Source organism: Lissotriton helveticus, chromosome 6, assembly GCF_964261635.1.
Source record: "Lissotriton helveticus chromosome 6, aLisHel1.1, whole genome shotgun sequence".
Taxonomy (NCBI): Eukaryota; Metazoa; Chordata; class Amphibia; order Caudata; family Salamandridae; genus Lissotriton; species Lissotriton helveticus.
Genome location: NC_136067.1, coordinates 896381472 through 896394754, shown reverse-complemented (window position 1 = coordinate 896394754; position 13283 = coordinate 896381472). Strand labels below are relative to the sequence as shown.

At 41.8% G+C, this 13283-nt stretch overlaps 2 protein-coding genes across 12 annotated transcripts in view; one reads left to right on the top strand and one right to left on the bottom strand.

Annotated features, from left to right (window-relative positions):
• Nucleotides 1-7929, bottom strand: part of LOC144763178 (amine sulfotransferase-like) — a 314863-nt gene extending 306934 nt beyond the window's left edge. Inside the window, exon 1 of the mRNA XM_078648524.1 lies at nt 7868-7929. The gene's annotated coding sequence lies outside the window, so the exon portion shown is untranslated. The remainder of the gene's footprint in view (nt 1-7867) is intronic.
• Nucleotides 1-13283, top strand: part of LOC144763179 (uncharacterized) — a 500850-nt gene that overhangs the window by 266599 nt on the left and 220968 nt on the right. For 8 of the 11 annotated variants that reach the window (XR_013596172.1, XR_013596175.1, XR_013596173.1 and 5 more), the window contains exon 3: nt 9567-9597. The exons of the other annotated variants lie outside the window; for them this stretch is intronic. Coding sequence is in view for 3 of the 8 variants with exons in the window: in XM_078648526.1 (XP_078504652.1) it covers nt 9567-9597 (31 nt within the window). In the remaining 5 variants the exon portion in view is untranslated. The remainder of the gene's footprint in view (nt 1-9566; nt 9598-13283) is intronic. 11 annotated transcript variants of the gene reach the window in all.

Below are 13283 nucleotides of genomic sequence, written 5' to 3'. Positions count from 1 at the left end.
TCTTCCCTACTGTGCCGAGGCATAGTTGGCTGCTTTCAGAGCAGAATTGTTGGCATGTCTCAACCAAAGCAGTCCCTAGAAGCCCCTTCTAGTTTGTAGCATCTTGGAGTGTGAGGATGGTTTTAACATATTTATATAAGGGCGAGTTTTGAAACACACCATCATTGGAGAAAACGTGTTAACATCAATGAGTGCCATTGAAGAACTGCACCATCTGAAACTGATGGTAACTACAGCAGAAATTAACACCAGCTGTGGACTATTCTCAAAAGGGCCCATCACATACCTGTCTTCTGCCACTTGTCACAATTATCAACTTAACAGCCCAAAATACTCCAGGGTTACTAGTGAATATTTCCTGATACAGGGCCTGGTTATGGTCACAGAATAGTGTCTAAAGAAATAGATCACCCATGTTGCAGTGGGAGGAATTTGTTTGCAATGTGTAGATAGCAAAATGTACACCCTCTCCTACATCATTTAGAAGTTACCATGGAAATAATGGATTCCATAAAAGATGACAGCACACCAAGCGAGCAGGGCACGAGAGACCACAACACCATATGTAAAGCTGCTTTACTTTATATATTAACACAGAGCTACCAAAAAAACAACAGGCCAATAAGCAGGTATCTCCCATTTATCCGTGAGTGTGCTCTTGCAGCATTTGATGCAGACTATTAAGGTTTCGCCTGTCATACTACACAGACAAGCTAGAAAAAACAAAGGTACCCATAGCACAAATACCGAACAAAGGGGCCCATTAGGATGCACCACCAGAGTGGTATTGGGACCGGCCGCCAGCAGTGCGGCGGTCCCGCACCGCTAATTAGGATGCGGCTGCCACCCTGGTGGTCGCAATCCGCAATGTTGACATTGCGGCAGGTGCTGCTGTAAGCAGCACCCGCCGCAATGCCAAAGAGGCATGTTGTGCATTGCCATGCACAACGTGGCAGACAAGGCGCAGAGCCTTCCACCTTGTGCATGGCAATGAAGGGCCAAGTGCAGCCCCATGGAGGCCCGCAACGCGCCCCCCCAAAGCAATTTTCTGCTAGCCTTTCCATGGCAGCGAATCCGCAATGGAAATGCCTGTGAAACCTGCGATTAGAATATCTATGGTTGTGCCTTCTAGGTACCGCCACCATATTATGCCCAGGATTCGTGGAAAAGTGGCAGACGTACTTTGCGTCCGCCGCGGCACCCCGCCACAGTAATATATTGGGGTAAATCTAGTTGGGATGGCGGGCGGATCGCCACTGCTGAGCCGACGGTGGTGATCTGCCCGTCATCCTAATGACCTCCAAAGTATTTAATAAAGTTGAAAAAGTTTTTTTTTCATGTGTAGCAAACATGTTTAACCAAAATATAACACAAGGGCTGCAAGTGGACTTATGTTTATGGGTTGGAGGTTACTTAGCCATAGTGTCAGGTGGCTATGGATAGTGTTAGGTTTAGAATTAGGATTAGGCTCATATCTAGATTACCCAGTGGGGTCAGAGTTGGCCTAGGTCAATGTCCCAAACTGGTGGGCTGCAGTCCAATTTATGGTGAGCTGTGAAAGTCCAAGCAATTAATAAAGATCCCTTTAAATTCTGTATTTATCTTGTCACACTTCCTGAGCTTCAAAGACAGAGGTCAAATACCAGGCAATGTCTTCTGACAAAATGCAGCTTCTGGTTTTTAAAATGAGGATTGGTGTTTGCAGTCTCCTCTCCCTTTGCAGTCGGAGAAAGAAAATTAAAGTGAATTCATATTTCTGTCCAGATGATTACCTCAGAAAGTGAGTATTGAGGTTGTAACATCATTGGCATTGAAACTAACAGAATAGGACTATTCTGAGAATAATAATCTCTAATCCAACTGATTTTATTAGTAGACCTTTGTGGTTTGTTGATCTTCGCACATACGCCCTTGCAATATCATTGTTGTTATCTGTTTTATGGTTGATCTCATGACACGGAGCACCTTTGCTCTTTTGGATGATGATCATAAATTCTAGAAATTATTAAAAACAATACTAAAGTCATGAAGGATAGCTGATTCTTTTTTATTCTATTAGCTGTTGCAGTAATTACATTGTTGTTCGAAATATTGAAATACTCTGCACTGATAGCATGTAGTAATGCTACCTGTATATTGAGCATGATTTGGTGATTCATTGTTTCATATAATCATATTTACCAACATTCCCTTTGACATATTGGTGTCTCTTGTAATTTTTTACAGTTTTACTTCAAACCTGAATTTAGTGTTCACATTGACAGTATGGAATGCTTAAATCATGTGCCATAGAGTAAACTCTAACACACTAATTTTTTGCGATGGATTATGCAGTATACACAAAGGGGCCTGCGGTTGGAGGCTTTCCGACCGACATCTCCGGTTTCATTTCTGACCGCCTAATAACAATGTAGACGGTCAGAATTGATACCGGCAGGTCATTCCAGGTGGGTTCCGACGGGCAAAGCAAACACAAGGAGATGATGGATGGAGCACTGAAACTTTCCAGGCACTCACCCCCAGTCACAGATCTGGGTTAAATCCATCATCGATCTTTAGCTCACTTTGCCACCCCAGTTTAGACCCAGCCATATGCAAATCAGTCTTGACCCTGTGCCTCATGGGAATAGTCCAGACCAAACTGCCAAGCCTGGTCATCCCTGGACTGGAAACAAGCATCCTGGGACCGGTTTCAGGGTAACACCGCTAATCAGCCAGTCTAGCTTGAATCCAGTGTCAAAGTGAGCAAGGGACGCACGTCTGGGCATACCCTGCCAATTTAGGGCAAACAAAGATAATACAACGAGATGATGGATGGAGCACTGAAACTTTTCAGATACTCACCCCCATTCACAGATCTGGGTTGAATCAATCACCCAACCATACGCAAATCAGTCTTGTCCCTGTGCCTCATGGGAACATTCCATACCGAACTGCCAAGCCAGGAGTTCCCTGGACCGGAAGTCTGAATTTAGTGCTCACATTGATAATATGGAATGCTTAAATCATGTGCCATAGAGTATGCTCTAACACTCTGATTTTCTGCGTCGGATTATGCAATATACACAAAGGGACCTGGGGTCGGAGGCTTTCTCTCTGACGTCTCCGGTTTCATTTCCGACTGCCTAATAACAATGTAGGCAGTCGGAAATTACACCGGCTGGCCATTCCAGGTGGATTCCGATGGGCTCCTTGAACCCCCTGGCCGGTCAGAGGCTCCAATGTAATCCCTGAGGAAGTTTTTCAGTCGTCGGAATTACGATGTCGATTTCCAACAGGCTTTCCATGTTGGCCTTTCCGACATGGAATTCCTGTTGAAAAGCGACATTGGGGCCATTCCTCCATGGCCTCCGGTTAGGGTGCCTAGGGGCACCTATGGTTGCACCCTGTTATTCCCTGCACCATGTGGCAGGCAACACGGTAGAAACCTTGAGGTGTCTACAATGCAATGCAGGGATTAACTTAATCTCCAATTTCTCCATGAGAGCTTGTGCTACAGTGGGTTTATGACCATGACGGTGTCGGGCGGACGTGAGTCCACCTGATATCGTAATGAGGTTCAAAGTGATTTGTTCCTTGTCATTTAATATCTCCCCACAATGGCAGCAACTTTATGGATTAACAAAATGAGAAGCCCGTCATGCTAGAATTACAACACATAATCTGATGGTGACTAAAATATGTAGAGCAGGTTTTCAACCCACTGAGTTATCCGTCTGCCACAGGACACAATAATGTAAATTAGATCTTTAGATATTATTTTACATGCCTCTCTGCTGAGATTCAATAAGCACCTTATGTAATGGTTTAGTACACCCTCTGCACCCAGGAATTCTTAGGACTTGTTCACAGGCCTCTGGACAACGGAGAAACAGTTGCTCTCATCTTACTTGACCTCTCCGCAGCCTTCGACACAGTCTGTCATAGCACCCTCATACAACGCCTCAGCAATATCGGAGTACAAGGAAAGGCATTGGACTGTATCATATCGTTCCTCACCGGAAGAACCCAGAGAGTCCGCCTCCCCCCTTTCAAATCTGAGGCCTCCGAAGTCATCTGCGGCGTACCACAAGGATCGTCACTCAGCCCCACCCTCTTCAACATATACATGAGTCCCCTCGCATCCATCGCGCGCCAACACAACCTCAACATCATCTCCTACGCAGACGACACCCAGCTGATCCTCTCCATCACAAAAGACCCAAACACCGCCAAAACCAACCTACACGAAGGAATGAAAGAAGTAGCCGAGTGGATGAAGAACAGCCGTCTAAAACTAAACTCGGACAAAACAGAAGTCCTCATCTTAGGACCATCCCCCTCTGACTGGGACAACTCATGGTGGCCACCGGCCCTCGGAACCGCACCCATACCTCCGGACCACGCACGTAACCTGGGCTTCATCCTAGACTCCTCCCTCTCGATGACCAGACAAGTCAACGCCGTCTCATCATCTTGCTTCAACATCCTATGAATGCTCAAAAAAATCTTCCGTTGGATCCCCACTGAAACAAGAAAGACAGTCACCCACGCACTGGTCACAAGCCGTTTGAATTATGGCAACACCCTTTACGCCGGAACCACAGCCAAACTACAGAAAAAACTCCAACGCAACCAGAACGCCTCAGCCAGGCTCATTTTGGACATCCCTCGGCAAGCTCACATTTCCGACCACCTGAAAGACCTCCATTGGCTCCCTGTCAACAAGAGAATAACGTTCCGTCTCCTCACCCACGCACACAAAGCCCTCTACGACCTAGGACCCGAATGCCTCAACACGCGTCTATCCTTCTACACCCCCTCCCGCCAACTACGATCATCCAATCAAGCCCTCGCCGCAATCCCGCGCATCCACAGATCCACCATGGGGGGAAGATCCTTCTCCTACTTAGCGGCTAAAACCTGGAATTCTCTCCCCATCCACCTCCGCCTCACTCAGAACCACCCGTCTTTCAGAAAGCAACTAAAAACCTGGATATTCGATAAGTAAACTCACCTCCCTCCCTCAAGCGCCTTGAGACCCTCTGGGTGAGTAGCGCACTATACAAATTTCTGAACTTGAACTTGAACTTCTTTCTTTCTTTTTTTTTTAACACATTTTTATTAGAAGATTTTTCCACAGTAAATCTTTGGGTGAAGCATTTCACATATTCATACCTCGACAATGCAAAACATATCATGGTAAGACTGTGTTTTACAGCAGTTGTCACTATTTAACATGTATTTTCCTGAATGCATACCTGGGTGTTTACCTATTCTCATTTTGTTTCATTTAAAAGAATAGATAGAACCCTCTTTATACATAGCTAGCGTGCATGCCTCTCCGACAGGAGACGTTCTGGGTTCTGATACCCTGTCCAGTCTGCACTGTGTCCTTACTTTGCATAATGTGGAAATTTTAGAAAAACCAACAAAAACTAACCAACTTCCACTCCCTCTCCCTCCCCCCTCAGGCTCAGCGATTTAGAACACCGGCCACTGTTCTTTCCCTTGCAGTCCTTCCCTTCAGTGTTAAAGCTTGTGGCCAGTAAAGAGGCAACTTACTGTTGACTAGTCTGTGAACAGGATAAAGGACCTCTCTGTGTGCTTCTGGCATAGAAGGCCTAGTAGAAACTGCAGAGCCTCTCATCCCTACCTTCTCGACAACAGCAACACCACCATGGGACGTTGAAAGAATGCGACATTCAGCTTGGAGTAAAACTTATGCCATGCTTACTGCACACAGACCTCAGCACTATAGATACAGACCTTCCAAAACTCTTGCACAGACACACGTAAGCAAAACATCTGAGCTCCAGGATGTATAGTAGTGTTTGAGTTTGATGATTGTATATCCTAGTTAGGTGGATGCCATCCCACCTTCTCCAGTAGGCCACAAAGTTGAGCTCCTTGACAAATTAAGAGATCTGATTTCTGTCATTGGTGCCAAAGGGCACTACAATTACTATATCGTAACATATGCGGAAGTACTCTTTCACCTATAATGATAATGTTTTAATGATGTTTATACTGCTGCTCTCTGAGCCCTGTCCAGGTGCAGTCTATCTGTTATCTGACCCTGTGATCTCTGCCTAACTGAGTAGTAGCACTTCTGCCGGACCCTATAGATTTGTCAAGCTCTGGTGTCTGCGACCTGTGTTTTTTATAACCTTTGATGTCCCATGTTAGCTTGCATAAACAGATTTTTGTAATTTTTTTTTTTTAGGTCCTCATTTTCTACCCTGGTCACGTTGTTAGAATCACATAAACAGATTTTGTAAACAGCCCTGATAGTTGTAGTTCTTTGGCCAATTATTCAAGGAGAGTATGTTAGGAAAAATCAACATTTATTTATCAAAGTACACTTGGGAAGGGGTGGGAGAGTTAGCACTAGTCCCCGTGTGGAATGTAAGGTTTGTGTTACACCACACAAAAGTAACAGGAATATTTATTTTGCGACTCTATGAATGATACCTAAATTTGCTGGAATACAATTTGATCTGTTTTTTCAAGCTTTTCTCAGGAAAGACCAACTGAACCATACTAAAGGTAGGGGGTTTCCTCCAGTACAAGGAATGTATTTGCACCAGACCAATTTCAAAGTTGTCCAGCCACCACTGTTTCGCACTATTATATGATTATTTAAACATCATTATTAATGTTCTTACTTTCACTTGTTTACAAAATACTTTAAATATATGTTCATTGAAACTGAGGCAGCTTAACAGGTTTTCATGAATACCATTTTGCTTGTAGTGGGCAAAGTCTATTTCCAGGATGGCTTCTGAATTCACCAAATAGGTCCTATCATAAGCCGAAGATAACACATTTCAACGAAAATACTCACTAGGGGACAGAATGAAAAATCAAACAATCAATTGCATGTAGTGCGAGATGTTTACTCCTCTGAAACCTTCTATGTGTATAATTATTTAAAGAGTAGTGTCAAAAGCCACGACAGACGTCTGGCCTGTTAAGCTGGACCTATCTCGGTGTAAATGAATACTTTTCTAAAGCCCCCTGAGTGTCAATTTTATAGAACAGTCGGGTCACAAGGTCTGGCAGAAATCTGTGCTGTGAATCCAGATTTAAGAATCAGACAATTGTATCTACAAGATTTAGTTCCGTACATGTGATAGAGGGTAAAGCAAACAATGCTTGCATCTGGGTGCACATGGCACACAACAAGCAACTTTATTTTTGCTGTGTTTACTTAATAAGTGTTGGTGAATATAATATATCCACTTCTCAAAGGTGGACCTATGTTAACATTGTCAAGGTCAGCACTAGGGCAAGTATTGCAACTGCAATTTTGTGTTGGGCAAATAATGGACTTTATAGGTAGGGTGGGCTGTCTGTCAGCCCAGCAGAGGGCCTTGTAGCCCCCTTGCTGCAGATGACCGCCTGCCAAATCTAGAGATCCCTTCTGTCTTCCAGGGGATTGTTCTGGCTAAAGATGTGGCGGGTGTGCTTTCCGCAGAACTGTAATGCCGGGTGGTTCTATCTAATTATTGTTCGTTCGTCATTACGTTTGTTTCTGAGAGGCAAACTCCCGAAACGGCGTTAGTTTGCAAGAAACAAATATCAACGGCTATGGCAGATGGGCAATTTTCTTCCTCAGCGAGGGGTAATTTCGGTTGTGTTTGATCAATGCTTACAATAATGCATTTTGAGCAATTTCTTACGTGGATTTAATTACATGAAAGTACAGTGTCTGTTTCCCGCCCTTACATTACGAGGTACAGTAGTATAAGGTTAACTCCTGCGAAAAGTCATTCATTCTGTACACCAAACCAACCGAACTTTACTTTCGACTTTTCGACATTGTTAGGATCAGAAAGGTATCCTCAAGGTAAACGACAGTCGTTTTAAGATAATATTGCCTTACCCTTGTCTACCGGGTACAGATTCCTCGTGAAGGCGCTGGTGACGTCGTACCGAATGGAGAGCAAAGCACAGAGGCCCACATGCATCAAGCATTTTTGTAGTCGCAAACGGTGCGATTCCTTAAAATCGGCCGTTTGCGAATGCAAAAGTGCTTTTTGGGATGCATGAAGCAATTTTAGAATTCGTAACATGTGTGCGAATTCTAAAATTGCGGGTGCTTTTAAGAAGTCGCAGATGTGCGATTTCTTAAAAGCAATGCATCATTTTTTTAAAAAGTGAAAATTCGCAAATAGGGTGCCAAATTTACCGAGTGGTTGAACCACTCGGTAAATTTGGAAAAAGTGTGTAAAATGTGTAAAATGTTTTTTTTTCAACATTCATGTTACGGACACACATGTCCTTAGGACATGTGTGTGTGCAACATGATGCGAAAAATACATTTCAGGGGTGCATGGGGGGTCCTTTGGACCCCCGCCTGCACCCATGAAATTTTCTAAGTGCCACTCGCAATTTCCATTGACTCCTATGGGCCTTTTGGCCCATAGGAATCAATGGGAATTGCGAAAATTAAGTTAAGAAATCGGTATTTCTTTGGGATTCTGTAAAAATTGCGATTTTTACCGAATCCCAAAAGAATACCGAAAATATTGATGCATATCATTTTGCATTTCTTAATTTGCGATTCCTTATTTTTCGCAAATTAAGAAATGCAAAAAGACACAATGATGCATGTGGGCCAGAATGTTGATTCACAGCGCTCCGTGAGCAACACGGTGTGTATGCCAGCGAGCCCGCCATTCACTTATCACAAACAACTGACCTCACGAAAAGGTTATCCAGATTTGCGCACGTGACTTTCTACTGCTATCCTTGAACTACCTTTGGCCAGGCCTCCCTTGCGTTAGTTAGTATGTGTAACATTCCCTCATTTGTGACTTTGGCTTCAGCGTAGTTGTTGATAGCGCACCAGGCCATGTGCAATGGTGACAGGTAGACGTGGGGCTACAAATTAATAAGGAGAGCCGAGCCAGAGCCGAGTGAAGTTTTTGTCTTGGCTCGTAGAACCCCTGCCCCGAGCCCTGAAAAATGTCCCTGTGGTGTATGAATGAACAAAATATCGAGTTGTAAATATCAGGAGAACGAAATCACAGAAAATAAATATTGTGATGCAAAACGTCCTGATGAACAAATATCGTTGTCAAGAATATCATTGTTTTAAATATCGTTTTCAATTATACAATTGTAAAGCATATTACTGTTTACCTAATTTAATGTGCTTTAGTTGATATATCAATTTTATGTGTTAGTAATGTTTGTATAATAATGGTTATTCATTTTTTTAAATGTAGTTTGTAATTTGATTTGGTTTTATTTTTTTTAATGTAATTGTTAATAGTAATGTATAATGTCGTAGCAGGTTGTTGGGTTTGTAGGGGCATAGGGTAGAAAGTTAATTTAGTAATAACAAATTACTAACTAATAATTTTAAGTATGTGATTGGTATTCATTATGTATACTATGTAATAATGATTTATCATAATTATATTTTAGGGGTGGATTGCTACATTTGTAGGGGTATGGGTGAGAAGTTATGTAGGTAATAATTAATTAAGAATTATGTTATAATTTATTATGCATTAGTTAACAGATTATTAATTAGGTAAATTACGTAACAATCATACATTTTTGTTATATTTTAGGTGCGTGCTCCTGGGTGTGTATTGGTGTACGGTGAGAAGTTAATTAAGTAATAATTAATTAACAATTAATTCATAATTTATTAACAATTCATTAATGTATTATTAATTATGTACATTATGTAATATATATATTTTTTTGAAGGTTGTTATGTTTGTAGGAATATAAGACGGGAAGGTAAATAAATAATAATTACAAAATAATTATCATTAATGTATGATTACATATTTATTGATTAATGATTATGTACATTTTGTAACAATTACATATTTTAGTTATATTTTTGGTGTGCCCTCCTGGGTTTGTTGGGTTGTAGGGTGGGAAGTTAATCAAGTAATAACTAATACATAATTACTTGCTAATTAATTATGTAATTGTTTATTAATAATTTACATTGTGTTATGCTTATTTATTTTCATTATATTGTATTTTAGATGTGGTTTTAGGTGTGGGTTGCTAGATTTGTAGGGGTATAAGGTGAAAAGTTAAGTAATAAATAATTAAGCATTCTTTTTTCATTAAAATTTCATTATTTCATTGTTTATGAATTTTGTAAACTGGATAATTGTTGTTTATTTTTATATATATTTTATGTTAAATAATAATATTTATATTTAGAGTATATACTTTTCTAAATTAATATGGTTATTCAAGAATGTAATGTGTTTGAAGTGAAATAGTTTATCTACTGTTGCTTAGACTGGAGTTGGAATAGTAAATCTTGCTCCACCAAATTTCAGTGCTTTCCCTACTGTTGCACGGCCTGGAGAAGGAATATTACATTTTACCTTCCAAAATCTAAAGCGTTCCCTATCACTGCACAAACTGGAGTGGAAAAAGTAAATTTAACCCATTCAAAGTCCAACGTTTTCCCAACTGTTGAGCAGACTGGAGAGGTAATTCTAAATTTAACCCCTCCAAAGTCTAATGATTTCCTTATGTTGCACAGAATGGAACCATACCTAATTCAAATTGGTTTGAGTAAATTATTATGGCGAGGCGAGTGTGCTGGATTGGTGGCACTAAGAAAAGCATTGGAGGGGACTGTGTCGTGCTTAACTTTAGCGACACATAATGTGCCTATACCATATATACACTAAACCAGTTGAAAGAATCACCCACCGAACAGATAAAGGCATGACCTTGGTTTTCTTTTACCCCCCCAAACAGATTTTACCCCCAGCACACGGCCAAATCGGTGTAGACACATCATTGATGCCCCTACATGCACCTCTTCCTTTCACCCTAATAGGTTTGAGGCCCTCTCAGACCTAACCGAGAATGATTGACTAAATATACAATCTGGTGGGTATATAGATAAGGACATAAAAGGCCACTTACACGGGGATGTAGGGGGAGGTGAAACCAATGAGGTATATGGCAACATAAAACCTCACAAAGACCATATTATAACTTCTGCTGGTCCCTCGGAAAAGGAGAGCACAAATAACACAACATCCTTTATGGTGGATGCAAAGTTATAACCAGATAATGATTTGGCCCACCCCATACCCCCAGTTAAGGAAATCTCCTGGAATATAGCTGGTATTCGCTCGAAACTAACAGATGAGGTTTGGCTGGAATACATCAGGGGTTTTGATGTAATCTGTTTAGAGGAGACATGGGCCAAAGAAAATATAGAGATGGATGGCTATCAGGCCTTTGATGCGCCTGCCATAGCATCGTCGTCGGGGAGGGCAAAGGGAGGGTTGGTAACCTTATTCTCAGTCAGATTTGGTTCCATAAAAGTTTTTTGTGTAGGATCCTCTCAATGGATTCAATTGATTATGATTTTTAACATGCTCCAGGTGAGAGTCCTTCTTGTAATCTGGGTCTATAATATTTTCGACTTAAAGAACTGCCATGTTATAGAAACCTTGCAAATGGAAATCATTAACGTCTCTGGGAAATGGCAACCTTTGTGTGTTTTATGGGTGAGGGATTTTAAATGTTCATCCTGTGAATACAGTAACAAAAGAGTTTGTGGTCTCTTGGACACAGATGATCAACCTTTGGTACATTTTATTCATACCCCGCCGTGAGAGGCACTGAATACTATAATTATTGAGAGTATCTTGGACAGCCTGACTAAGAGTTTCTCAGTCAAGTTCCCTTCCTTTGTTGGTGGGGGTAGGGAAAGTTCTATCGACTTCATGTTTATTTCCAGGGAGTGCTCCTCACTGGTGTGCGATTTTCATGTGGACCTGGAAACAGCAAGTGATCACAACCCACTAATTGCTTCAGTTAAAGTAATAGCTAGAACTGCAGGGGGGATGGTCGCTCAACTGATTATAATCGCAATAAAGGTGTTCAACTAAACTGGGGAAAAACAAATCCAATAGTTTTTGAGGAGGAAATAGTTAGATCTAATTTCGACCTGATCATGGATTGTTTGGAGCAGGTTTCTTCCTCATCTACGATCGTGCAGAACTTTGAACAGCTCTGCACTAACGTAGCAAACAAAGTAACATGCCCAGCTAGGCACCAGCAGCACCCTTAGAGCCGCTGGTTTAATACAGAATGTTCCAGAGCCCATTAGATCTTAAAAAACGCCTTCCGGACTCATTCCCATAACAGAGAACAAATAAATTATGCGAGACGCCTATATAAAACACCATCAGTGAAAGAAAAGAGAATCTGAGGCAAACAGCTTGGGATGACCTGGAGAGAGCTAGCGCTCTCAGAGATTGCAAACGCTTCTAGATCATCATCAACCATCCCCAATTTACAGAGGAAGTGGGAAAAATTGAGTCACTAAACCTGGGAGATACTTGGGAACTACATTTGGTGCCTATATTTAACCCAAATGGTAGGGAGCTTCCTATGTCTACTGAGGAGCCCCCGGCCGATATGGCGCAGGCAGTTGAGCTTAGTGCTTCACTTACGGAATCAGAGGTGGAGGAGGCAATTGCAAAGGGAATTTGCAGTAAAGCTCCAGGCTCAGATGGAGATCCACTAGATCTTTTTAAGTTAAATATAAATATTTGGGCACCCCTGCTAGCACAAGTTTTTAAATCGGTGGTGATTGGTACAATTCCAGCATCCTGGAAAGGGGCTATAGTCGTATCCGTGTTTAAGAAAGGGGATAGAAATGAACCTGCCTGCTATAGCCCATTTCCCTTATTGACTCTACCGCCAAAGTGTTGGGTAGTGTAATTCTTGCCCGACAAGAGTCATGTGCAACTAGTAGGGGGATCATTTCAAAGACACAGTATGTCTCCCGGAGGGGATTGGGAACAGAGCATTGCCTACATCTGCCTTGATCATAGGCAAGTACATGAGGGCAAAGAGTGGTTCTATCCACCTTGCCTTCATAGATTTGTCCTGTGCATTTGATACTGTGAACAGGGGGAAACTGTGGGCACTAATGACAGAAATGAGGTTTGAGAGTTCACTAATCCTTCTCCTAAAAAGGCTACACACTAATACATCTGTTTCCATAAGATTTGGATCACATGGTGAAAGGACAAAACCCATTGCCTCAACCAAAGGAATTCAGCAGGGGTGCATTTTAGCTCCTTTTCTGTTTTTAATTTACACAAATGGGGCCTCATTAATGAAAAGTGACGCATCGCTGAGTGAAAACAGCGATGCGTCACTTTTCATTGCGCCCTCCTTGCGACACCAATGATGCGTCATATTTACAGTATGATGCATCATTGCGCAAGGAGTTACAAATACATCAGTATTTCTGACGTATCTGTATGGCGCAAAAGTGA